Raw genomic sequence first — 26,984 nt, 5'->3', positions numbered from 1 at the left:
CTTAGCCTCCCATCTCACTATGATTGGAAGTATTTTGGAGACTACAGAAAATCCTTTTAAGAGACACCTCCTGCAATTTTAGGGAATTCCTCAATTTAACAGAGGAAAAATTTACCTTCTTGAAGTAATTATCTAATACAGATCCCAAGAGTTGACATAATTGCAAAGGAGAAAAATAAACTGAATGCTAGAAAGTCAAAGGTCTTTATGCAGGTAATATTTAAGCAGGACTTTGAGGGATAAGCAGGATGTGGAGCTGGAAGGGCACTGTCAACAAAAAGATCAAAGACATGACTACTGAAATGACGTAGACCTTGACTGACTCAGGGTCCCTTGCTCCAGTCCTGACTATAAAGTTCTTTGCAAATGCTACATTCTTGTTTCACTCACGTGAGCTTGATTATCCTATTTTAGGAGTGGCTTTGGAGAGATGTCATCCCCTGTGATCCGGGAGGCAGAGGTGACACGGACTGCACGGAAACAGAGTGCTCAAAAAAGAGTTTTAAGTATCCTTTGCATTTTGAGCATCATTATAAAAAATTGCAGCATGTTCAAAATAAGGATTACAGAATTTTCTTTTTATGAGAGGTGTTAAACATTAGGTGTAATAATAAAATGCTGCAGAAATTAATTTTTTTTGATTCCTCAGATATATTACTTGGTAAATAGCCTGAAATTCAATGAGATTAAGATTTATGTCTTCCTAAAAAATTAGGATATTCCATAACTACTAACTACCATGTTGTAGTTAGCTTCTGCTGAGATTAGATATCCTTTTTTAATTTGAAATGTGACTAAGAACTCTTAGTTCAGTGGGTAGTAATCTAAGACTGATATCTGAGAACTTAAATGGTAGAAAGACTTACTTACTCTTCACATAGAAAAAGTGATAGACATAAAACACCTTGCCCTTGAAAAACGTATTCATATATTTTATATAGTGTAAGTATAGTTAATTCTAACATTAATGGTATCTTTTCTATATGGAAAACTTTTCTTAACTTCATGTAGTTCGGGCATCCCAAGATGAAATTTTTGCTAATACCACACCAAGAAATCAGGTTACCCCTAGAACTCCCAGCTCATTTCGACTGCCTTGTAAGATTTTTTTTGCTTTTAAAGCATTTAATAGTAGTAGTAGTAGTAGTAGTAGTAGTAGTAGTAATAGTAGTAGTTAATACTTATAATAAATAATATTTGATTGCAATATCAATGATTAAGAACAAATAAAATGGTTGCAGTTGCTATTTGTTGAACTCTATACTTTATGTAAGTAATACAATAATTGTGATGTAGATATTATCTCTGTTTTACCAAAACTGAAAGTGAGACTTGGACAAGTTAATTAATGCTGATAACGTAGCCAAGTAAATATATAAGTCATGAAACCAAAATTCAAATAATTATCAGCTTACTCCAAAGCCCATTCCCTCTATACTATATAGCCTCTTCAGTGTGTTGTTTTATAAAATGAGAATATCAACAATCCATTGACACATTAGCATTCTTTTTTTACTGCTCAGTTACGTTATAAGGAAAGCATCTCTATTTGCAGTAAAATTGTTCTTGATGGGCTCAAAAGTACCAAAATAAGTTAAAATATTCTTATTGTGGAAATGTTAATATGTAAAGTATTTATTTGGTTATAACCAAAGTAATCGAAAACTGAAGATTATTTGTTCTTTATTGTTTATTTGCTTGCTTGTTCTCTTTTCATGATCAATGCTCATGTACTCTGGATTCTTTTTACTAACTTACGGTTTGTAGTTACTCCACCAAACCGAAGCTTACTCAGGCAGCCAGATGTTTCCTGCATTCTTGGAACAGGAGGGAGGTCTCCCTGGGTTACACAGTCTTCAGGGTTCTTGGGAAATCTGTCTATGGTAAGTAGAAAAATAGGGCTGAAATTCTCTCCCTTTTATAAAAGTATGATATGATGCTCTTTAGGAATCCCTAGGGCACGTTATTTGAAATACCAGAAATACATACACTGTGATGTAGAATGACTTGACCTAGGTGTTTAAAACACTACAGAAAAAGAAAGAATTACATCTCACTGAGGAGAAGGAAAAAGAAGGGTTTTGTTGGAAAAGTAGAGTATTAACAGGCACATTTAATTCCAAAAACAAGATAAAAACAATTCTTCTATATTTGGCTGTGTACTTATTAAAAAGGCACAGATTTTTACATACATTTGAAATTATCTAAATTTGGTATTTTCTGAAGAGTGGTTTTCTATGTTAAACCTTTCTTTGTCTTACAAGGCTAACTCAGTCTTTAAAATATTTATTATAGACTGGTGGATTTATAGAGCATAACAGTGATCTGGTCATTGAACAATTTTACTCTGCTTATGAAACTGGTTTATTTTGGTAAGATCTATCTTGTACTGATAAGTGAATTAACTGCCTCTGTGTTTAAGCAAAAGATGACTTTTATTATTTACTGCTTCAAAACTGCAAGATTAATAGTAAAGTTGTTACTCTCTTAAGATAGTGGTAGAATAAGTGTGTATTGATTATTATAAAATGTTTAGGAATTACTGTGTAGTTAAATGTATTTTATTGATTGCTTTGCCAGTTTAAATAATTGGCTATAAGAGGTGGTCTTGGATATAGGTTGCCCTGAAGAAAGTAAAATTGCTACATTAATTTTACCATATCTGCCTACCAAGATTTGATCCTCATATTAATGATGATAAGTACCCAGAAGGGACTCAAGTATTAATCAGTCTCTAATAGCTGAAGCCTAGTTCTCCTCAGCCCATGGTTACTATCTCATGAATATATAGGGTTCCAGCATCCATCTTTAGCATTTTTCCGTGGGAGACTGATTTAAAGATACAATTTTATTGTTCCTCATGCCTGGATTTTAAATAAAAGTGAATTTTTTAAAACTTTATTGTGGATATTTAAAAATATATCAAAATAGAATAATAGCCTAAGTCCCCATGTGCTCATTCCTCAGTTTCAGTAGTTACCAATATATGGCTGATCTTCTTTCATCTATACCCACCGCATTTCCCCTGTGTTACTTTACAACTTTCAGACTTCATAACCATTTCATCCATAAACATTTCAGTACATGCCTGTGAGACATAGGGACACTTTCTGTAACATAAGCACAGTACAGGCATTGTTTTATTGCACTTTGCAGATACTGCATTTTTTTTTACAAATTGAAGGCAAGACCCTCCACCAGCAAAAAAATTACGACTCACTGAAAGCTCAGATAATGGTGAGCATTTTTAGCAATAAATTATTTTTTATTAAGGTTTGTGGCATTATTTTTTTTAGAAATAATGCCATTGCACACTTAATAGACTAAGTATAGTGTAAACATAACTTTTATATATCCTGGGATACCCCAAAATTCATGTGACTCACTTTATGGCTATATTTGCTTTATTGCAGTAGTCTGGAACCAAACCCACAGTATCTCTGTTAAACTATTAGCACATTTAAACCACCCTTATATACACACAGACTGTAACCCCTTTAATATTTCACATATCCACTTTATTTTTTCTTATCTATTTCATTAAGTGTTCACATTTCCTCAGTTGTGTCAAATTTTTTAAGTTGGTTCAAATCAGGAACTAAACATGTTCAACACATTGCATTTGTTTGATATGTCTTTTTAAGTTCCTTCCTCATCCTGTTTAAATTACCTTTTATTTGTTGAGGAAACTGGCTCGTTATTCCAGTACAATTTCCCCAAAGCGAAAAATTGATGTGAAATTAGAGCAGTAGAACTTCCTTATTTACCTATTAATATCAGCTTAAATATTGCAAAATGTGATCTTTATTGGCTTTTTTTTTTAAGTATGGAATAGGTTAGGTAGGACAAAGAAGAAAACGATCATAAAAGCCATACTTTTATTTTTTTTTTTCTTAACAAAATAGCCCCTGTGGCTCTCTCTTGAATATGGAAAACATATGTAAGGTTAAAAAAATTGAACAATTAATGTCTTTATTAATGTCTTTATTCACTCAATGGCAATAACTCCGTTCCTTTTCTGTATCTTCCTTTTTTGTAAGGTAACTAATCTGGATGACAGTAATTGGACCGCTGCATTCTCAGCACAGCGCTCAGCGCTCCTTACCCACACAGAGCCCCACGGTGTGACCGAGGACGTAACTCTCAGTGCTGTTATGTTACGTGAGGATGATCCTGGAGAAGCTGGTAAGATGGCTTTGAGCTTTGTTTGTGACAAAGGAGGTTGTCACTTCACTAAGGTCAGGGAAACTATCTCCTCCTGTTCCTGAATGTCATTATTAAATTTGTTGTTGTTATTGTTGTTGTTAAGCTAATTAGCTATGGTAATGGCTAAGCCATTTGAGGTAGTAGCTCTGGAAGTTTAGAACTTCACCTTAGTTCTCAGTTGGGGCAGCATGTTGCCATTTTGTCCTTCAGTGTAAACAGCAGCCTGTTCGGTTTTTAGTAGACAGGTCTCTAATATTTTTATTATTTTCATGTTTGTGCTGTTGAAAGAGCTTCTCTTTTTCTTTAGATTTAGTTTTTATCTAACACTGTTGATATGTCTTTCTTTGGCCTGGTTGCTGATGCTGTGTTTTCAAATAGTATTGAGGTCTTTCTAGTTTTAGGTTGATTATTACCATTTTCTTTCGGGGAAAAAAGATTTTGCTTTTAGTGTCTCTGTACCTACACATTATCACATAAGTTCTGTATTATTTTATCATCATTATAAGTTAACATTATGAGTACTATATGTATTTGGTGATTAACCCCTTACCAAGTATATGGTTTATAAACATTTTCTCCCATTTCGTAGGTTGCCTTCTCATTTTGTTGATTATTTCTTTTGCTGTGTAGAACTTTTTAGTTTGATAGAACCTCAGTTATTGATTTTTGCTTTTGTTGCTTATGGTTTTGGTGTCATATCCAAAACATTGCCAAGATGAATGTCAAGAAGCTTTTTCCCCTATATTTTTTTCTAGAAGTTTTACATTTTCAGGTCTTGTGTTTACATCTTTCAAGCATTTTTAATCATTTGTATGAGTGGTATAAAATAGGAGTGTAAAAATTTCATTTTTCTGCATGTGGATATCCAAGTTTCCCAATACCATTTATTGAGAAGACTCTCCTTTCCCCATTGAGTATTCTTGGCTCCCTTGTCAAATATTAGTTGATTTTATATGTGGGGGTTTATTTCTGGAGTCTCTAGTCTGTTCCATTGGTCTGTGTCTATTTTTAAGTCAGTACCACACTGTTTTGATTACTATAGCCTTGTAGAATATTTTGAAATCAGGAAGTGATGCCTCCAGCTTTGTTCTTCTTTCTCAGGGTTGCTTTGGCTGTCCTGGGTTTTAGTTTTGCAAGATGAAAAGAGTTCTGTGGATGGATGGTGACGATGGTAGCACAACAGTATGAATGTGCTTAGTGCCACTGAACTGTACATTTAAAAATGATTATGATGGGAAATTTTGTTATGTGTATTTTACCACAGTTACAATTTTTTTAAAAAATAGAGTAGTAAAAAGAACACTCATAGGTATGTTTTTAAGTTTTCAGTTACCTAGAAGTATGTCATTTAATATTTTTTATTCCTTTTCTTTTTAATGTGTTCTAGCATCTATGAGCATGTTTTGTGATTTCCTGCAGTCTTTTCTGAAGCACTCTTCAACTACAGTTTTTGACCTTGTAGAAGAGTATGAAAACATTTGTAGTGTTCAGGTGAGTTAATTCACTCCATTGTTGGTTAAATATCAGTACTCTTAGTTTTCTTGAACGGCATCAACCTGTGAGAATTTCTGAATGGTATTTAAGGGAGATGTCTTAGGTATAATGGCAGGAGTGGCGGGGTAGGGAGGTCAGCCAGAGAAGCTCTGCTTTTTACATACTGAAGGTTCATATAAGATTTATTTGGGGAACAAAAGGATTCTGCTGCTTTAAAAAAGGAAAATTTAAAATATGCAAAGAACTCTTTAAAACTCAACAATAAGAAAATGAACAATTAAAAATGGACAAAACATGTTAATAGATGCTTTACCAGAATAAGATACACAGATGGCAAATAAGCACATGAAAAGATATTCAACATCAAATGTCATTAGGGCATTGCAAATTAAAATAATATGATGCCACTATACTATTGGAATGGCAAAAATCCAAAGTGCTGACACCACCAAATGCTGGTAAGGATGTAGAGCTGCCGGAACTCTCATTCATTGCTGGTGGGAATGCAAAGTGGCACAGTCACTTTGGAATACAGTTTCTCAGTTTCTTACAAATCTAAGCATACAGTTAGCATATAACCCAACATTCATGCTCCTTTGTATTTACTCAAATAAGTTAAAAATTTATATTTATACAAAAACCTGCACATAGATGTTTGTAGCAGATTTATTCATAATTGGCTTAACTTGGAAGCAACCAAGATGTCCTTCCCTCAGTAGGAAAATGGATAAATCAGCTGTGGTACATCCAGACAATGGAATATTATTCAGTGCCAAAAAGAAATAAGCTATTATGCCATGAAGAGACAAGGATGTGCCCTAAATGCATATTACTAAGTGAATGAAGCCGATCTGAAAAGGCTACATACATACTGTATGAATCCAAACGTTCTGGAAAGGCAAAACTTAGAGAAAGTAAAAAGATCAATTGTTGCCAGGGGTTAGGAGGGAGGGGTGAAAAGTGGAACACAGCAGATTTTTAGGGGGGTAAAATTATTTTGTATATTACAGTGTTCGATATATGTCATTATACATTTGTCAAAACTCACAGAATGTACAAAATCAAGAGTGAACCATTACGTAAACTGTGGACTCGGGGCAATCACGATGTGTCAGGGTAGGTTCATTGATGAGTACAATGGCACTGCACTGGTGCAGGACACTGATGGTAGGAGGTGAGGTTATGCGCATGCGGGGGCAGAGAGTAAGGAGAATTCTGTGGTTTCTGCTCAATTCCAATATGGACCTAAAACCACTATAAAGTCTATTACAAGGAAAGGGGCTTCAAGAAACTTGCGTTCAAGAATAATTGAAATAATAGCCAAAATTAGAAAAAAATAGCCAACATTTATTGAGCATTTAATATTATTTCAGTAATCAGTCTCTGGATTGTTCCATTATAAAAAGCACTGGCTCCATTAAATAACAAAAGGAATAATAATTACTTTAGTGAATCACTAGAGTTAGGAATCTAGTGGAGAATTTAATAAATGAATGAGAGTACAGATAACACTTATTAAAAACTGGCCTGAGATGGAAGTAAAATTACTTTGTGGCTTCCTTTCAAAGGGGTGGAAGACTTGTGGTGATGATTCAAGTTCTGAATGCAATAATCATGTTTCTATTCCCTTTGATAAGATAAGTAGGTGCTATTATTCATAACCTTTGAAAAAGGTTTCCTTTAACCTGAGTCCTTAAACCTCCTGATAAACAATTTTGTGTGTGTTTCTAGGGAGAAAATGCGTACCTTTCACTAGATTTTCACAGGTGCTTCAGTCCCCAAAAGGTTAAGAACTGTTTTAGAACAAGGAGGGACTGACTTTGAAGTTTTGGCTAGAAATGGCATTGTTTTGGTCCCTAACTTAGGAAAATATTTTTTTTTGATTTGTTAATATGGTATAAATTTTTCAGACATAATTTGAAGATATTTTTAATTTTCATTGCTTCTCCGTAGGTTTGTGTTATGATTTTGTCAGGTTTAGGTTAGATTTAGCTTATCTTCTGGGTATATACACATGGAGGAAAAAATGTACCCAAGACAGTTACTGTTGAGTCTAGGTTATGTTAAACCTTTACATATATACTCACATAAACAAACCTTATTTTAAATTAAAGCCATTTCTACTGGAAACGTTATATTTATTCAGTTTAAAAAGACAAGAGATAGGCAGGACAAATTTGTAATATAAATATGTACATATATAGGGATGGGCAAAAGTAGGTTTATAGCTGTATGTATGGAGAAAGACATATAGGTTGGTCATTGGTTCAGTTACCAACCATCATTACCTAAAAGGTAAATCATAAATAAGGATATGAAATAATAAGACAACAAGTAATACAAATAAATAATACAGTAATTAATAAATGAATAATGACACCAGAATAAACTCGGTTTTTTGCCTACTCCTAACTATAAACCTGCTTCTGCCCGCCCCTGAATGTGTAATTAGTTTTAATACAATGTACTTGAATACAAAGTTACTTCAAATTATAGATAACCTCCTTCCATCTGTGTTTATAATTCAGGTGAACATACTGAGTAAAATAGTGAACCGAGCAACACCTGGACTTCAAAAGTTTTCAAAAACAGCCAGCATGCTCTGGCTTCTTCAACAGGAGATGGTCACATGGAGGCTGCTGGCTTCCTTGTATAGGTAAAGTTGTGTAGATGTCATAAATGAAATAGACACAAGGTAACAAGCCAATAGGTAAATTAATTTAAAGGTTAGGGTAGGATGTGTTTGGAAAAAGGTTCTGCTATTTTTGATGCTTATCATTTCTAATGCCTTAGTTGTTGGGAGTGAGTTAGGAAGAGGTCCCAAAGTTGCCAAAAGTTGAATATGTAAAAGATATAAGGAAAGTGCTAAAAATCCTGCAATACTTAGGAGAGGATAGATTAAGAAAAAAAACCTGAAAGGTAGAATTTATGTAATGTGGAAATTTAAAAGAGGTTAGCCGAGTTTTCCTTCTTTCAGAGGCTCAGTGGTTTTGACTCATTCTGTTGCTTTCTCATCCTTATGAGAAAATCTTAAAAGAAAATCATAAGCTTTTATTTTGCCATGTGAAAAGGTTATACTAAAAAGTTAGGTGGTGCATTAGCAGGTAGCTGTTAAAGACTATTTTTTTAAATATCAATTTTGTTCAGATGTCAGTAACAGATTCAGAAGGCATTCACAACTTGTATCTTGTTTTTAAAGCAGGATGGCTAAGTTAATTCAAACTCATTTTTTAGATTGTAGGTGGGCATGCATATAGCTTCAAAGGTGATTTTATATATTTATATGAAATAAGGCTTTTTAATTTTGTGTTATTTTTCCCTAGAGACAGGATACAGTCTGCCTTAGAAGATGAAAATATGTTTGTGATTACTGTAAGTTTTATATTACTATTTTTGTCATAAATGCTCAAAATTTAAAATGTTTTTAATAGTAGAGTTTGATTTTTGAAGAATGAAGAAACTCCTCGATCGTTTCTTCATTTTTAAAATTTTACAAGTAAACAAAAGATACAGTAAAAGATAAAAAATCAAATACTGATTTATATTATAGAATAAAAGGGAAAAGTCCGCTTTATCTCTTACTGTTCAATCTGACAGTTTGGTATTGTACCCTGCCGGACAGTTTTCTATGCATCTTTAGACGTGCATATACACATCTGTGCTTTTTTGTTGTTACGGTTTGGGGGTTTTGTTTTAAAAATAAAGATGAGAATTTCCCTGTGAAATGCTTGGTAAAACCTCAGAGAGAGCCCCTGTGATGCTCTAGAGATCTCTTCATCTCTTCCTTCGGACAGAGGCCCTCAAATGTGACAAGTGGTGTGCTTCACTCTCTTCTGCATCAAACATTGAACTTCTAGAACATTTAAGGGGGTTGTTCCTCAGGCAGTTCAGCAGAAGCCCAAGGGCTTATTTTTTTTATGCAACCTGGGTAAAGTGTTACAGGATTCTGACTTGGTTCCTAGCACGGATGCCAGTCAAGTTGTTAAATTGTGCAGCCGTCCCAGCAGCGCTGGAATGTATTTCTTTCTCTCCTAGAAACTCCAAGCAGGGAGAAGATAGAGCCAGAAAGGAGTGTGTCCCCTGGCGCTGTCTCATTGTGTAAATGGTCTTCCCATGTTTTTCTTTTCTTCTCTCCTAGCAGACTCAGGGGAACTCACTGACTGCAAGAGCAAGCACCTTTTATTTTTTACTTTTTATTCTGTTCTACTCTAGTGTAGTCTGTTCTATTCAAAATAACTTTCAAGCACCATAACTCCAACCTGCAAAAGCCAAACCCAATTTTGTCTTCTGCTGGCAGCTGTCCAAGGAACCTGAACATTCCGTAAATCAGCACTTCTCAAACTGTTCTGTGCACATGAGTCACCTGGGGATCTTGTTAAAATGCAGATTTTTAAAAGTAATTTCTTTAGTAATACAAGTTAATTACTAAAGCAATTTAAAACTACTAAAAATATGGATAGTTCAGAAGTTGTTTCATTTATAGTTTATTTTTATCACAGTGTTCATAAGTCTTTCAAAGACTAAAATTATGGCATTTTGCAGGGTTTTGTTAATTATAAAGGTGACTCAGCAATCTCGGCTAACCGGGTAGAATCAGGAGGGTGATTAAGTTTTATAAAAACAGATATGATGATTTCAGAGGTAAATATATATTTTTTTCACATTACTGCCATATAAGCATTTATTCCAATATATGTCTTAGCTGTAGAACTCACCAGCTAAGTGCTAACTCCAAAATCACACAGCTTGACCTGCCTTCTTATGTTTACTACCGTGTTGGAGGGCTTCGCATCTGTTTGGTGCACATGAGGCACCTGGGGATCTTGTTAGAATGTAGACTCTGATTCACTAGTTGTGGGGCGGGGCCTCAGTGTATTTTTAACAAGCTGCCAGGTGATGCTGATGCTGTTTGTCTGTACATTACACTTTGAGTAGCAAGGGTATAGACCCTGGTCTCCGCATCATCTCCAAAATATAATCCATCATCAAGTCTTGTTGACCTTCTCCTGTCTCTTCAGTCCCAGCTCTGAGCACTCATCTCTGTTTCTGTTTCATCTAGTCTCCCTGGCTGTATACACATGCAGTTGTTTTTTTTTTCTTTTAACATATGGTATAATTTCATTTATACATTATGCTGAGAGTTTTTATTTTTTGTTCATCAACATTTCTAGTTTTGTAATGTCAGTTTATTTAACTTTATTTTTTCACAGTATACCAAAGCATAAAAGTACCATAACTTTTTCAGACATTCGGCTGGATATATTTAGGTTGTTTCCAGTATTTTTGCTATAGCAACCAATAATGCAAGGAACATTCTTCTTCATACTTATCTACATATTTGAATATTTCCTATATTTCTAGAAGTGAAATTGTTGGGTCAAAGTTTGGTAGAGATTGTTATATTACCTTCATAATGGAATGTACCAGTTTATATACACTCTTAGAGTGTATGAAAATGTTTGTTCTGATGTTAGTCTTTTGAATTTGTCATTTGGAGGGAAGGTACCTCATTGTTTTAATATGCTTATCATTGACCATCAGTGAGGTGGAGTATTTGTCATTCTTAAGCATTTATATAAATTCTATATTCATTTCCTTTGCTTGTTTTCCTATTAATTCTTTCCTCATATGTGTTAGAGATAATCTTCTCCTTCTGTTATTTGTCTTTCAACTTTGTTTAAGGGGTCTTTGTAAAGCCGACATTTCCTTTTATAACTGATCACATCTGTCATTTTTTCCTTTGTTGTTTGTGAGCTGTTTTTTTAAGGAAGGTCTTTCCTAACTATTTAGAAAATATTTTGAAGTGTTTTCTTCTAAATCTAAAGCTTATTTTCTTTCTTTTAATTAAAAAAATTTTTTTTACTGTTATTCTATTTTTTCCCCCTTTGCTCTCCTCCACCCAGCCCACCCCTACTCCCTCAGTCAATCCCCACACTGTGGTCCATGTCCATGGGTCATTCATACATGTTCTTTGAACGTCCCTTCCCCTTCTTTCCACCATTCTCTCCCTCCCCCCAAACCTTCTGGTCACTGTCAGACTGTTCCATGTTTCTGTGCCTCTGGTTCTATTTTGTTTGTTAGTTTTTGTTCATTAGGTTCCTTTTATAGGTGAGATCATATGTTATTTTTCTTTCACCAACTGGCTTATTTTACTTAGCGTAATGTTCTCCAGTTCCATTCACTCTGTCACAGAGGGTGGGAGCTCCTTTTATTTCTACTGCATAGTATTCCGTTGTGTAAATGTACCACAGTGTTTTGATCCACTTATTTACTGATGGGCACTTAGCACTGCTATGAATATAGTAAATTTTCGCACACTTGTTTTCCAGATGAACTTTATAATTTACGTTTTTTAAAAGTTAATTGAGATATTTATGGCAGTAATATTGAATTTGTAAATTAATATAAGGAGAAATGACATTTTCATGTTGAATTTTCCTGTTTATGATCATAGCATATCTCATTTATTTAGATCTTTTATACTGTATTTTTCAGACTGTAAGACGCACTCCCCCAAATTTGGGAGGAAAATGGGGGTGTGTCTTATAGTCTGAATGTAGCTTACCTGGCTCTCTGGGGGGGGACGTCGGTGGAGTGGGGTCATAGGAGGCAGGAGCAGAGTCGACACTGCAGGAAGTTGGAGGTGGCAGCAGGAGTGGGGCGATGCTGCAGGCCCTGGGCTGGGAGGAGGGGGTGTCGCAGCGGTGGGAAGCAAGGGAAGCAGGAGCAGAGTCCCCACTGCAGCATACTGCAGTGCTAGGGAGGAGGGTATAGGTGGTGCAGGCACGTTAGGAGAAGAAAGCCTGCAGCGCCTGTACGTGCCTCCATCATGTGGCTGGTGTGTGCCCCATTAACATTAACACAGGCAAATTCCACTGCAGGGTCACCTGTCAATGTGGCCCTGCAGCTGTTGAAAAACTACAGCTCCCATCATGCTTTGGACAGGTTGGGGTGATGGGAGCTGTAATTTGGCGACAGCTGCAGAGCCACACAGGTTGTGCAAAACTGCTGTCCCCATACAAGAGTGTTGCACAACCTGTGGCCCTCCAGCAGCAGATCCCCCCATAACAGTGTCAACAGCAGATCTCCCCCATAACAGTGCATCATCCACTGATGTTCTCAGCTACTGTGCCCCCATAACTATGAAGGACACAGTGCTGATAGTACTGTCATTACTGCATTTTGTAGAAAGATACGATAGCGTACCGTAGTCTCCTGCTGAATCTACTGTAATTGTGGAAAGATGTCAAAGCAGAAAAGGATTTCTGCTTTAAAGGATGTTATTAAATATTTTACCACATTTTTTGCTTCAATTTTTTTTTTCCAATTTTCCTCCTCTAAAACCTAGGTGCGTCTTATGGTCCATTGCATCTTATAGTCCAAAAAATACGGTAGTTTAATATAGATTTGTACTTTTTATAAAAGTCCCTGTAAATCCTATTGTAAATGGATTCTCTTTCCTATTATATTTTATAATTAGTTATTACTATCAAATAAGTTAATGATTCATGTGTAAAGCTCACATTTGGCCGTCTTTTGGAACTTTTATTAACGCTAATAAGTTTTTCAGTGATTTTATTCGATTTCCTGTATTGGAAGTAATTTGCAAGTACTTTCCCTTAATCTTTCTTTATCTCTTATTTCCTTTACTTCCTTATTTCATTGACTAGGAGCACCCACACAATTATATCAATTAGTAGGCAATCTTTTCATGTTCCTGACTTTTGTTGAGAATGCTTTTGTTTTACTGCAGATTAAGATTTTTTTTTTCTCCTACCTGGCTAAGAGTTGGGACAGATATTGAATGCAGTCACATGTTTTGTTTTGATTTTTTTTTAGCTTTTATAGATATCTGCTTTAATGTATTACTTTAATAACTTGCATTAACAATTTTCCTAATGTTGAATAATCCTCAATCGGAATAAATGCTTGAGTTGTGTTCCTAAATATACTACTAAATTTTCTTAACTAATGTTACTTAGAACTTTTCGAAACATTTTCTTTGTGTGACTTACCCTCATCCAGTTTTGGTGTCTAGCTCTCCAGAACAACTTCATAAATCTTCCATCATTTTTTTGTGCTTTGTTTGAAGAACATAGGAATTAGCTGTTCTTTGAAGTCTTGGTAAAAATACCCCTTTGAAACCATAAAGACCAGATGCTCTTTTGGAGTTTAATTACTTCTTATTTACTAATTACTAAAGTAATTCATGTTTGAAGCAACTATAGTGAAAAAAGGAAAAAATAATTGTACATTTTTATAATAAATTATTTGAGCCACACATGTCTGTTAATCTGCTTTTTCACCTAAAATATCTTTTACTATCTTTTCAATCTTTTACTTAAAAAAATTTTTTTGGCCTTCTAGACGCACTTTTATTATTTTTTTATTTTTTAAGGTTTAAAAAAATTGTTTTTAATTTTTTAAATTAAAATTATTGGGGTGACATTGGTTAATAAGAATTCTATAGGTTTAAAGTGTGTATTTCTATAATACATCATCTGTATACTGCATTGTGTCCCTACCACTCTAAATCAAATCATCTTCCCTGTAACCATGTATTTGACCCCCTTTACCTTTCACTGCCCCCACCCCTTCCCCTGGTAACCACTACACTGTTGTCTATGTCCATGAGTTTTTAGTTTTTTTCTTTTTTTCTTGTCTCTTCATATGCTTTCTTAATCTGTTAATATATTTATTCTGCAAATACTTATATCATTCAGGCCAAATGATATGCATGTCTAGGAAGATTCTTTATCTTACATTTGGCTGTTTATTGAACTTACTGGTTTTAATAGTTCTCCATTGATTGTCTGGGTTTTCTTGTGGACAATCCTATTATCTAAAACGAGTGACAACTTTGATTCTTTCTCCATACTTACTACTATTTAGTTTTTTGTTTGGGGTTTTTTTTTGCTTGTTTGTTTGGTTTTGGAGTTAAGTGACCATATTATCCTTTTAATATTACCTGCTAATATTTTTGTCAAGTTGTCCTTAAAGTTGGTCTTAAGAGCCTTGGATTATTAAGTTTTATCACTTTCTGCTGTGGGGAATAAATAGATTTTAAAGTTTTTAATGTTAATTTTCTAATATGCCACATGACTGCATTCATCCCTTATGATTTTGTTGTTTCATTTTTGTTTTGTGTTTCATTTTTCCCTAAAACAACATCTCTGGGGAAAATAGATATTTTAAATTCCAAGTGTAGCCATAGAATTAAAATATCAACTAAATGCAGCCACACATTGATATGGTAGTTTGACATTTATTTATAAAAATTTTCTTAGATGAATACACCAATTTGCTGTGTGGTAAAATGTATATGGGTGATTAAACATACTTATTTCAGATTTGTTTTTACCATTCTGTTGAAATAATATTTTTAAAGCATCTTTTGTCTTTCCTTCCGTTTATATTTTTTAATAGGCTCTTAATGCTAGTGAAAAAGCAGTCGTGGAGGCCTTATTTCAGAGAGATTCACTTGTCCGACAAAGTCAGGTATGACCAGAATTTTTCAGTATTTTTTATGAAACATGGAAAGAAAAGGTAAATAACATAAAATAACTTTTCATTTAAAACTTTTTCCTAATTTTTTATTTGTAATTAAAAGGAATTAAGAACCTTATTTTTGGTTTTCAAATAATAGTCCTAGTATTTCCAGGAATAGCCTGTTGAAAATTGTATTATTCCTATAGAAAATTTCGTTCTTTTGCCATAATCTTTATATAATCTTTAAAAAGTAAAAACTAGTGGTTGGAAAAATTATTACTTGGTATTTTTACACTAGAAACCTTTTTGAAATTAAATGTAGGAGTACTGCAAATAAAATGCTAACATTTTTAAATTAATACTCTTTTTCTTTTTTTTAACTTTCCTAGCTGGTGGTAGATTGGTTAGAGAGCATTGCCAAAGATGAGATTGGAGATTTTTCTGATAATATTGAGTTTTATGCAAAATCAGTATATTGGTAAGTCATTAAACTTTTATTCCAAAAACTTAAAGTTGGTTTTATATACTTATTTAGCAAATACTTACTCACTTCTTCTTATTCATTCTGTGAGCAAAACAAAAACTCTGCCTTTATGGAATTTACAGTTGTTTAGGAGAGGAAAAACAAATACATATCCTGTTAGGTATTAACAGCTTTGAGCAAAAACAATCAGAATTGCTAGATAGGGGATGATAGTGAGTACAGTTTTACGTGGAAGAGGTGCGCTCAGGCATGGCCTCTCTGAGGAAGTAAGTAACAGGTAGTTAGGAATAAGAGGCTTTTGCCCTGGCTGGTGTAGCTCTGGACTGAGCGCTGACCTGTGAACCAAAGGATCACTGGTTTGATTCCCAGTGTAGGACACATGCCTGAGTTGTGGGCCAGGTCCCCCGTTGGGGGGGGGGGGTGTGAGAGGCAACCACGCACTGATGTTTCTCTCCCTCTCTTTCTCCCATCATTCCCCACTTTCTAAAAATAAATAAAATCTTTAAAAAAAGAATAAGGGGCTTTTAAGAAATAGAGGAAGAAAGCTATGCAGAAATAAAAGGGATAAGTGTTTGGGTTAAGAACAAACTGCAAGGACCCTGAAAAGGTAAAGTGTTTGTTTACAAGGAGGCCATTGTGAACACAGCAAAGAAAAGAATGGTAGGAAATAAGATTGAAGAGAGCCAGCTCAGAGAGGACTTTTATAGGCAGGCAAAGGTAAGTGTTTGGAACTTTATTCTAAATGTGATGGGAAACCTTGAGAATAAAAGAATATGACATGGTTTGATTCATGTTTTCAAATAATCACCTGCTGTATTTTCTTAATAATCATAATTCGATCAAGAAGATACTTGTGCCATGTTTCTAGCTATGTTTGATTTTTTTTTAATTTTCTTTTCCCCATACCCAATACTTTTAAATTATTGTACGCCTTTGAAACCAGAAAGCACCCTTAGGTTAAAGGGACAAATTTATTTCAAGACTTGAAGAAAAAGTTCAGATCACCTTTGAATTCAGTGTTTTATGTGTACAAAGTCTGCAAGTCAATTATGTTTTTTCTCTGCTTAACTAGGAAATTAGTGTTACTAAATGTTTATTAAAAATTAAATCTTCAAAATTAAACAAAAAATTAAATCTTCAGCTCTGACTGGTGTGGCTCAGGGGTTTGGTTGGGCATCATCCTGCAGACTGAAAGGTTGCCAGTTCAATTCTGAGTCTAGGGTATATGCCTGGGTTGCTGGCCAGGTCCCCAGTAGGGGGCGCGCGAGAGGCAACCACACATTGATGTTTCCCTCTCTTTCACTCTCCCTTCCCCTCTCTCTAAAAATAAATAAATAAAATCTTTTAAAAAATTAAATCTTTGATTTAATGATTTTTAATAATCTTTGATTTTCTGAGCAAAAAAAAGAATTTTCATTTTTGGAATAAAAGACTTTAAGTTAAAATGCCCTGTTAAGATTTTTGCAAGTTTTTTATGAATACAAAATAGTGAACCCCCAAACAGACCCACACTTATATGGCCATTTGGTTTTCAACAGAGCAATCAAATAAGGAAATGAATGTCTTTTCAATAAACTGCAGAAAAAACTGAAAAGCTGTGTGAAAAAAAAAATTGTTCTTGACACTTCTTTTGCATCATACCCAACAATTTTTCAAGATGGATCCTACTCCTAAATGTAAAATCCAAACCATAAAGCTTTCACGGGAAAATACAGCAGGGTATCTTTATCACTACTGGATAAGCAAGTGTTTCTTAGGTCACAGAAAGCAATAAACTGGACAAAAGTTGATGTGACTGTCAAAATTAAAAATTTCTCATTAGACATCATTGAGAAAATGAATTGGTGGTGAGCTGCAGGCTGGAAGAAGCATACAACCCGTAGTTCATAAAGAACTACAACTCAGTAATAAAAAGATAACCCAATAAAAAGCACAAAGATTCAAATAGATGATAACCTCACAAAGCATACAAGTGAGTGGCCAATAAGGACATGAAAATGTGCTCAATATTAGTCATCTGTGCTAAAATGTGAAATTCTCTTATGTGAAATGCCATACTTAAAATTTTTGCATGTTTTTTCCTGAGTTTATACTTTTTACTTTGACATAATTATTTTTTAAAGATTTTATTTATTTACTTACTTATTTTCAGAGAGAGGAAGGCAGGGAGAAAGAGGGAGAGAAACATCAATGTGTGGTTGCCTCTTGCATGTGCCCTGGTCCACAACCCAGGCATGTGCCCTGACTGGGAATCGAACCGGCCACCCTTTGGTTTTCAGTCTGGCACTCAATCTACTGAGCCACACCAGCCAGGGCTGATGTAATTATTTTTTAAATAAACCTATTAAAATTGCTCCTTTAAAAATAAATTGTACTTTTTCTTTCAGGGAAAATACTCTGCATACCTTGAAACAGCGGCAGCTGTCGTCTTACATAGGAAGCGTCCGTACTCTTGTCACTGAATTGGTACGTGTTCTCTTTGAAATGAAAGTTGTATTCAAAAAAAGAAAAATAAGGACAGCTGTTTTCCAAGTTGCATGATTTTTTCAAAAGGCTTCTTGATTTTGTTTTCTGAAGATTTGCTCATACTATTTAACTCTAAAACTACTAAGTTGTATTTGAATTTGATGCAATGTATTTGAACATATCTGTGACATATAAATTATAAATTTTAAAAGAAGTTATAAAAAGTGTTCCTGATTTGCCAGCATTAAAAACAAATTAATTTTGGTCTTACAGCAAGGTTCGACTCTTAATGTTGGAAAGGACATTCTAGGGTATGAGTAACAATGGATTTGCTTAGAACAGGAGTCTAATTGTAGAAATAAAGGCATAGAGCTTTGTGACAAGTGGCACCATGGGAATTAAATGTTTATGGTGAACAGAGGGGGGAACAAGTAACAACTGAAAAAATTGCTAGAATTCCATTTGATAACAAAAGTGGTTTTTGATGAAAAATTTTTGGAAACTCCTGGAAGAAGAGCTTGAAATAAATTGTAGCTGAACTACTCAGTAGCAGGCAACTGAAAGTCATTTCCTCTTATCATTTGGAAAGTGATGATTTCCTTCTTCCAGAAAAAGATCATGTTCCAAAATTGAATGATTGTATCTATTGCAAAATATTTGTGAAAATAGCCAAACCTATTGTGCATTCCATTTTATGGACTGATACTCATATTGCCATACACAGTAACATTGGAATAAGAATTACTTCCTTTCTTAAGTCACATTAAAAATAGCTTTTCATTTGAAATTCAACATGCAGATCATGTGTGCTCTTTGCTGAAAAGTAAGAACAGTGTATTATCCCAAATGTTTAAAAGTGTATTTCTTTCTATCTCTGAAAGGTAGTAGTTAGGAATAACTGGGTTTTGTTTGTTTGTTTTGGAGAGGGGACAATTATTTATAAAAATCTGTTTTTAAAATACAGAATTTTATTGGGAGTTGGTATGTTTTATCTAGTATCAACCCCATGATGGGCTCTCTTCTCATAGGCCTCAGAAACTACCGACTAGCCCTTTCTAGTCACAGAATAGATTGAGGTTCTTTTAGTTTCTCCTCTGTGCTCATTTTTCATCCAAGACTAATTCTGTTTAGTATTAACTTGGCCATACAGTTGCTATTATATCAGGGTAAAGATCAAGTCATCTTGAATTATGAGTAGGATTTCTAGAGTTACCCTAGGGGGCTGGGCTGGGCTAGTGGTGTTTCCACCTTTCCTGACCTAGGCACGCACCTTTGTGGGCTAAAGGAGTCTATTTTGAATGGGCAGCAAGCAGTCGTGTGGCTGTTTGGAACGTTTGAGACACTTTCGTTTCCATTATTAATTAACTGAATTGTAAATGAATTTATTTCAGTATACTCGGGAGAGATTTATCATCTTTTACTGACATTTAAATGTATGTCGGTGCAAAGGACTTATCATTGATGATTTTTTTTATAGGACCCCGATGCTCCCATAAGACAGAAAATGCCCCTTGATGATCTGGATAGAGAAGATGAAGTGAGATTACTCAAGTATCTTTTCACTCTAATCCGTGCTGGGATGACAGAAGAGGTAAACATGTACACCCTGCTTGTCCAATTTTAAAAAGTCGTAGACTCTTTGTGACCCACTTCATATGCCTTCTCAATGTATGATCTCTTTCATAGTGTTTCTAGATCTAACCGCCTCTGGAACATTTCCACTGATAAGAAACATTGCCTCAGAAAGTAGTGCACTCTAGTTTGCACAAACCTAACAGAAAAAGTTTTTAAGAAGTCAGACTTTGCCTCCCTAGGCATGTTTCCCTTATTCCTAGTTCTGACTTTTAAGAGTTGAGACTGAGTCTTACCCAAATTGTTCTTTCAGATGACACTATGCGTTTGAAGGGCACCATGGCCCTCAGACTTCTTCCGTTTAACCTCACCTCTTTAAGATGTAACCTCCTTTGTGATAGCTAAGCTCCTGTATATTCAGGCATACCTCTGAGAGATTCGGGTTCCCTTCCAGAACACTGCAATAAAGCAAGAGGTAATCTTTTCCTGGTAGAGGGTCTTGCTTTCAATTTGCAAAAAACACAGCATCTGTGAAGCACAATGAAGTGAGGTATGCCTGCAGAATGTTTAGTATCTAATCAGCTTACTGGATGGTTTTGTTGACTTTGCGATGAGGCAGTCTGATGCATAGGAGCTTCAAGCTTTTGGTATTATGGTGTACCTCTTGTGCAGTACTCGTGGTGACATTCTTTTAGAATTAATTCAAAGTGTTATCTGTTCTGTGTTTTAAAAACCATTAGCATACATTAAGTAATATCTTATAGTAGTAAGTCTTGGGTTACTAAGCCTCATTCTTATTTTTTAATTAAAAAAATAAGTTGATATCATATATTCATTTACTCAGAAAATAAATTTAAGTCCCAGCCACTCTGCCAGGTGATGTGTAGGATACTAGGAATTGCAGTGGCAAATGAGGTTCTGTTTTTTTAAAACAGAAAACAAAAAAATGATCTCATTCCCAAAGGCACAAAAACCAAGAACTTCCAGGTCCCACCACCTTTACATGACCACAGATAGTGGGTTTTTGTATTTACTTAAAGCTCTTTTTGTTTTATAACTCTTTTGAACATAATTGTAATCATAATGTACATCCAGGGTTTGTTTTTCTTTTAACATCTTTATTGAGATATAATTCAGATACAATTCACCCATTTAAAGTACAGTCATACCTCAGTACTTGTCAGCAACAGAACTTGTCAAACCCTGTACTTGTTGTATGTTGATAAAAAGAAATGTTTCAGCCCTTGGCACTTGCTTGGGACTCGGCACACTTGCTAGAACTTGTGTGAGTCACGATGCCACCCAGGAAGAGAAAATGCTTCATTGTTTCGTACTCGTCAGTTTCAGCACTTGTCATGAGTTCCAGAACAAATTAACTGATGAGTACTGAGGTACCACTATATATATATACTTCAATGATTTTGGTGTATTATTAACTTTTTCTTATGTATATAAGCAAAATGTATGTAACAAGATTGGTCATTTTAACTATTTTTAGGTGTGTTTTTCAGTGGCATTAATTACATTCACAACACTGTGAAACCATTGCCTCTATATCCAAAACTTTTCATCACTCCAAATAGATACTCTGTAACCATTATGCAATAACTCCCCGTTTCCTTCTTCACCCAGCTCCTGGTAACTTCTGATCCACTTTCTGTGTATGAATTTGCCTCATCTAGATATTTCATATAAGTGGAATCATACAATATCTGTCCTTATGTGTTTGGCTTATTTCACTTAGAATATTTTCAAGGTTCTACACATTCAGTTTTTGTCCTCTTTTTATATAGCATATCAAAAGATTTTCCATGTTTCTACATAGCTTTCATAATTTATTTATCTCATAATTTTTTAAAGCCATCAATCCAGAATGGTATTTGAGATACCGTATACCTGATTGCATATATTAGGTTTTCTAGGTTTAAAAAACCGAACTCAGATTACTTACAAGAAGTGAATTGATTGGCTCATGGGACAGGGAAGTATAGAGGGTTAAATCTGGCTTTAAGCAGGATCCAGGGCCTCAGAAGATGTCATTAGGTTACTGCCTCTCTCCTAAACTCTGGGTTCTGCCTTCTTCTCTGGCTTCATTCTCAAGAAGCCACTCCTTGTGTCTGTAAAGGCCACCAGCAGTTTACATCTTCCTGCCAGGTAGCAATCCCAGCAAAAGGATTATATCTCTTTCTCGGTATCTTCAGCAAGAGTCCTGGGAGTGATTCTTGTTAGACCACATGCCTAACCCTAGGGTTCAGACATGACATTAGGCCTGCTCAAACCATATGAACTCACTGGGGAAGAGATGATGGAACAACAGACATCATTCTGTCTTACTAGCACAGTAAGCTCATTTGACTGGCCATATTTAACATAAAGAAATACTGTGAATAGAGTGAATGAGCAGGGGCACCCTGTCATTCTAGTAACTAAGAATGTTTTTGTAATACTTTTACATAAATTAAAGGTCATCAACCTCTTCAGCCCCATTTGTCTCTAGCAGAATTAAATGCCTGTGAGCTCTATGTTAAGCCCAAAATCACAGCAAAGGGATTATTATTAGGAAGAGGAAGACAGAGATCACAGTAAAATATGCATATGGTGATAAAATGAAATGCCATTACTAGTTGCCTCCATCATCCTTTGTAACCTGTCATAAGTTATCTGCTCCTGTCATACATTGCTTAAACTTTCCTGTAAGTTTCCAGCACTGCACTCGTCATATGACTAACTCCTCTTTCTTATTTCCGAAGGCACAACGGCTCTGTAAACGTTGTGGGCAGGCTTGGAGAGCTGCAACACTTGAAGGCTGGAAGCTCTATCACGACCCTAATGTTAACGGAGGTATTTTAGTAGATTTTATTCTGAGAGTTGGGGAATATTTAGCTCTAAATACCAGTGTTTGTGAAGTATAACTTTTGTGTTTAGAAATCAATGAAATATCTCATTTTGAACTATATATTTGATTTCTTTAACTGTTTTATAGGAGCAGAATTAGAGCCTGTTGAAGGGAATCCATATAGATGCATTTGGAAAATAAGTTGTTGGAGAATGGCAGAAGATGTAAGATATAATAAAATATTTACCAATACTGATTTTTACTCTAATTAATTGAAGGCTTGCTGAAGGTGCTATGAAGTGTTGAAAGTAGTATGAGACTAAATTGCCTGCTTTCAAAGAACCTGCAGTCAAATTGAGGAATACGAATTGGCAGACTGAGTTACTAATCAGAATTATTCAGACACTAAGTAGTCAGAATTAAACACTAATATAAGGCAAAAATATAAAGGAGGTACCAGTGAATTCTGAGAATAAGCATTGGACTAAAACTGGTTCCCAGGAAAGAGAATTAAATTGAACTTATAAAAATTAGTAGGATTTGGGCTGTTGGGCATGCCAATAAAGAATTCTAGGTAGGATCATAGGTTATGATGCGACTTGTGCATTCCTAAAAATCACTGCAGCATGCAAAATTGTACAAAAACCCACAGGACTTTGCGCCGGGGGGGGGGGGGGGGGAGTTAAGAGCACAATACTCACAAACCCTCAGTGATACATGAAAAGATAAAAACAGTAGAAACAACAGTTTCACACTGTTAAATGCTTAGGAAATATATAAATACTACAATAAGTGTGGCACTTTATCTTGAAAGAGACCTGAAGTTTGCTTGTAGAATTGGGTGTCAGAGGATTCCAGCTTACGAATTACTGTGAAGTGGTAAAAGGAGGTTATCTGAAATCAAATAGAAAATTATAATGCTTGCTGTGTATTCATTTAGCTTATAACACTCCTGATGAATTGAGGTAGTTGATAGATGTTTGAGGTGTGTTACTTTTATATATTTCTCAGTGGCCAGCTCAGCTGGGTGTAGTTTTCTGCATTCACTTAGTGTTTCTTGAGGATGAAATTATGCATAAGCAAGTGGGAAATTTGCCTTATGTTCAGATTGTTCCTTGATATATCAGTTGCATTGGAACAAATTCACATTTTCGAAATAAGCACTGTAACAGAGCTGACTGTAACAGAAAAGGTGATTGAAAGAGGTAAATTATGAACAGGCAGAGGTGATCTGCAAGTGCTGCTCTGCAGAATGAGAGGTGGTTTGTTTGTTTTTTTTAATAGATAGTGGTGAACCATTGCAACCTCAAGGGCACATGACAGCAGTATTTTAAGATTAGCTTGGCAGTAGAAAATAGGCTTAAAATTGAACGGACTAAAGGGCAAGAAACTAGTTAGGAGCTTGTCAGAATTATTCAGACACTAAGTAATTAAGGGCCAGTCCTAGCATAATGTTGAGAGTGAAAAGGAAGGGAGCAAGAACGGTCAGGACAAGTAATTGGAGAAGGCAGAGGACAACTTGGATACTGAGAGTCCCTGAAGTCAAATTGTGTGGATAATAAGAAAACTGAAAGTGCCATTTATAGATTCAGGAAGTAAAATGGAATAATTTAATGAATATAATTAATTCTACTTAGGATTTTGATGCAAACTGATGCATGATAGGTTCTAAGTGCTTTGGGTTTTTTTAAGTCAGTATCAGATACTGTTAGATATTTAGAAACTTTGTAGCTGAAAAAACTTGTATAAATTCTATCTAAAATAAAATTTGACTTTTATAAATAAAGAATCCATTACACTTCAATCTGCTTTCACCCTGTATTTGAAATTCAGATGTTTGACTTTTCTTGAAGATTTCAGCATGAATATATATCATCAAACTATGGGATCCTTTCTTCTTATTACCCCACTAGATCTTTTGCTAAGTTTAGAAACTATCAAATAAATAAGTTCAGTTTAGCAGACATTGCAGAATTTCAGATTATGGGGAAAAAGTGACATACTAAGAAAAACGACTTTCCAAATTTATTTATATTTATTGTATTTCAGGAACTTTTTAATAGATATGAGAGAGCAATTTATGCTGCTTTAAGTGGGAATCTCAAACAGGTAAGCAGTCTATTTTAATAATTCTTTATTCCCTATGAAACAAAATCAGAAACATAAAATATACTAATAACTGTATATAATAAATTTTATAAACTTAAGTTACTTTTTAAGAGTAGCAATGAGCCCTGGCTGGTGTGGCTCAGCAGATTGACTGTTGGCCTGCACGCCGAAGGGTCACGGATTCAGTTCTTGGTCATGGCACATGCCTGCGTTGCAGGCCAGGTCCCTGTTTGGGGCATGCAAGAGGTGACAGATCGTTGTATCTCTTGCACATTGTTGTTTCTCTCCCTCTCTTTCTCCTTCCCCTCCCCCCTCTCTCAAAGTAAACAAATAAAATCTTAAAAAAAAAGAATAGCAATGATAATCATGAAATTGAACAATGACTTGAGCTGCTTATTACTATGATGTATCCCATACACCAAATGATGTTTTAATACATGAAATCAGACTTTAGTTTCTAAAAATTGTAAATCTAATTACAACATACATTTATTGATGACTATAGTATGCATAGCTTTATGCAAAAGTGTATCACTAAAGCACAGTAACTGTTTGGATTGTCTAACAGCTATTTACAGCTATTTTGAGATATGTTATAGTAATTAGTTGAAACTGCGTGATAGATCAGCATGGAAAATTGATGTTATTGTGAACTCAGTGTGGCAAAATCTTAATAGTTCAAACTTAGAAGATGTGGTTTGGCAGGGGGTGGATCAGTTATTTGATTTTTACATTATAATCCATAATATTTTGTGATTATAGTACTTTATAGTCCATATCAATGGATGTAACTGCTTTCACTTTCTTTTTCGTTGACTATGTTTATGTGTTTCTGTTTTGGAATGGGGGAAAAGCTTCTTCCTGTCTGTGACACCTGGGAAGACACAGTGTGGGCCTACTTCCGAGTGATGGTGGACAGTCTGGTAGAACAGGAGATCCGGACGTCAGTAATAACTCTGGATGAAACTGAAGAACTCCCTAGAGAATATTTGGAAACAAAGTGAGTTTGTTGGTTTTAGTTTTGGGGATTTTTAGTATACGAGGTCTGTCCAGAAAAAATACAGCCATTGTTAATAAGACGAGAATGGTTTACACAACATCGGTGTAACCTGACAGCCAAGGAGAGTGGACTGGAATGCACATCCATGAACAATGACGACTTCACTGTACTAGTCAGCAGGGGTGGTAGACGCCACTGAGTGACCGTGTGTACTGTGTGGCCATCACATCCAAAATGACTGAACAGGTAGAGCAATGAATCTGCATCAGATTTTGTGTTAAGGTTGAACATTACTGCACGGAAACTATTTGGATGATTCAGAAGGCCATAGCTATGGGCAACTGGTGATTGGCAGCTTCATCATGACAGTGCATCTTCTCATGCATCATGTGTTGTGCAGAGTTTTTTTGTAAAACATCAAATCACCCAGGTGATTCAGGCCCCCTATAACCCACATTTGGCACCCTGTGACTTCTGGCTGTTCCCAATGTTAAAATCACCTTTGAAAAGGAAGATATTTCAGACCATTGATGAGATTCAGGAAAAGACGATGGGGCAGCTGATGGCAATTGGGAGAACTGTGTGAGGTCCCAAGGTGCCTACTTTGAAGGGGACTGAGGTGTCATTGTCCTGTGTACAATGTTTATTGTATCTGGTATCTTCTTCAGTAAACGTGTCTTTTTTATAGTGCATGGCTGGATACTTTCTGGACAGACCTCCTACTCTAAAGTTTTGTTTTGTATCCATTGTTCATATTATTAATATTATTTTAACCCTGTCCTGTTCTTTCTTTTGAAGTTGGACCTTAGAAAAGGTTTTTGAAGAACTTCAAGCTACTGATAAAAAGGTAAATATTAATATGAATATTTTATAATAACTGAATAGGAAACAGTAAATGTTATGCTGTTGTGCACTGTAGCTGGGAGGCAAAAAAAAAAGTGAAACCTTGTTGTTCTTTCCCTTTTCCTCACCTATTATCTGAATAAGAGACATTTGAAAAGAAAGACCTAATTGCATATTTAAGTTATACATTATTTCTCTTTCTTTGGTTTAGGATTGGTTTCATCTAAATATATATTATGCATATAAGCTTATTTATCCCTTTTGAAAAATAAAAACACATAATGGAAAATAATAAGACTTTTCCTAGATCTCAAAATAATCTAACATTTCTTAAAGTAATATGCTTTAAAATTTTTTAAATGACCAAAGTAATAGCATAAGTCCCTGGAATACAGTAATCCAGTAATAAAACCTTTGTAATAATTTCCTCTCAACACCTTTATGGTTATTCTCGTTCCCCTGAGATAATAAAGCATATTGAAAAG

General features: G+C 35.0%; 1 protein-coding gene across 2 annotated transcripts in view; it reads left to right on the top strand.

Annotated features, from left to right (window-relative positions):
• Positions 1–26,984, top strand: part of NUP107 (nucleoporin 107) — a 39,964-nt gene that overhangs the window by 1,367 nt on the left and 11,613 nt on the right. For both annotated transcript variants that reach the window (XM_045184753.3, XM_024576260.3), the window contains exons 2-17: positions 415–506; positions 1,012–1,098; positions 1,768–1,883; positions 4,041–4,185; positions 5,594–5,697; positions 8,229–8,356; positions 9,024–9,072; positions 15,127–15,198; positions 15,579–15,667; positions 18,061–18,139; positions 19,617–19,730; positions 22,462–22,552; positions 22,695–22,771; positions 24,597–24,656; positions 25,511–25,656; positions 26,455–26,503. In XM_045184753.3, coding sequence (XP_045040688.2) covers positions 431–506; positions 1,012–1,098; positions 1,768–1,883; positions 4,041–4,185; positions 5,594–5,697; positions 8,229–8,356; positions 9,024–9,072; positions 15,127–15,198; positions 15,579–15,667; positions 18,061–18,139; positions 19,617–19,730; positions 22,462–22,552; positions 22,695–22,771; positions 24,597–24,656; positions 25,511–25,656; positions 26,455–26,503 — 1,482 coding nt within the window. In that variant the 5' untranslated portion in view covers positions 415–430. The remainder of the gene's footprint in view (positions 1–414; positions 507–1,011; positions 1,099–1,767; positions 1,884–4,040; positions 4,186–5,593; positions 5,698–8,228; positions 8,357–9,023; positions 9,073–15,126; positions 15,199–15,578; positions 15,668–18,060; positions 18,140–19,616; positions 19,731–22,461; positions 22,553–22,694; positions 22,772–24,596; positions 24,657–25,510; positions 25,657–26,454; positions 26,504–26,984) is intronic.

This window comes from Desmodus rotundus, chromosome 3 (genome assembly GCF_022682495.2).
Source record: "Desmodus rotundus isolate HL8 chromosome 3, HLdesRot8A.1, whole genome shotgun sequence".
Classification (NCBI taxonomy): domain Eukaryota; kingdom Metazoa; phylum Chordata; class Mammalia; order Chiroptera; family Phyllostomidae; genus Desmodus; species Desmodus rotundus.
The sequence above is the reverse complement of the archived record's forward strand: the minus strand, read 5'-3'. Positions and strand labels throughout refer to the sequence as shown.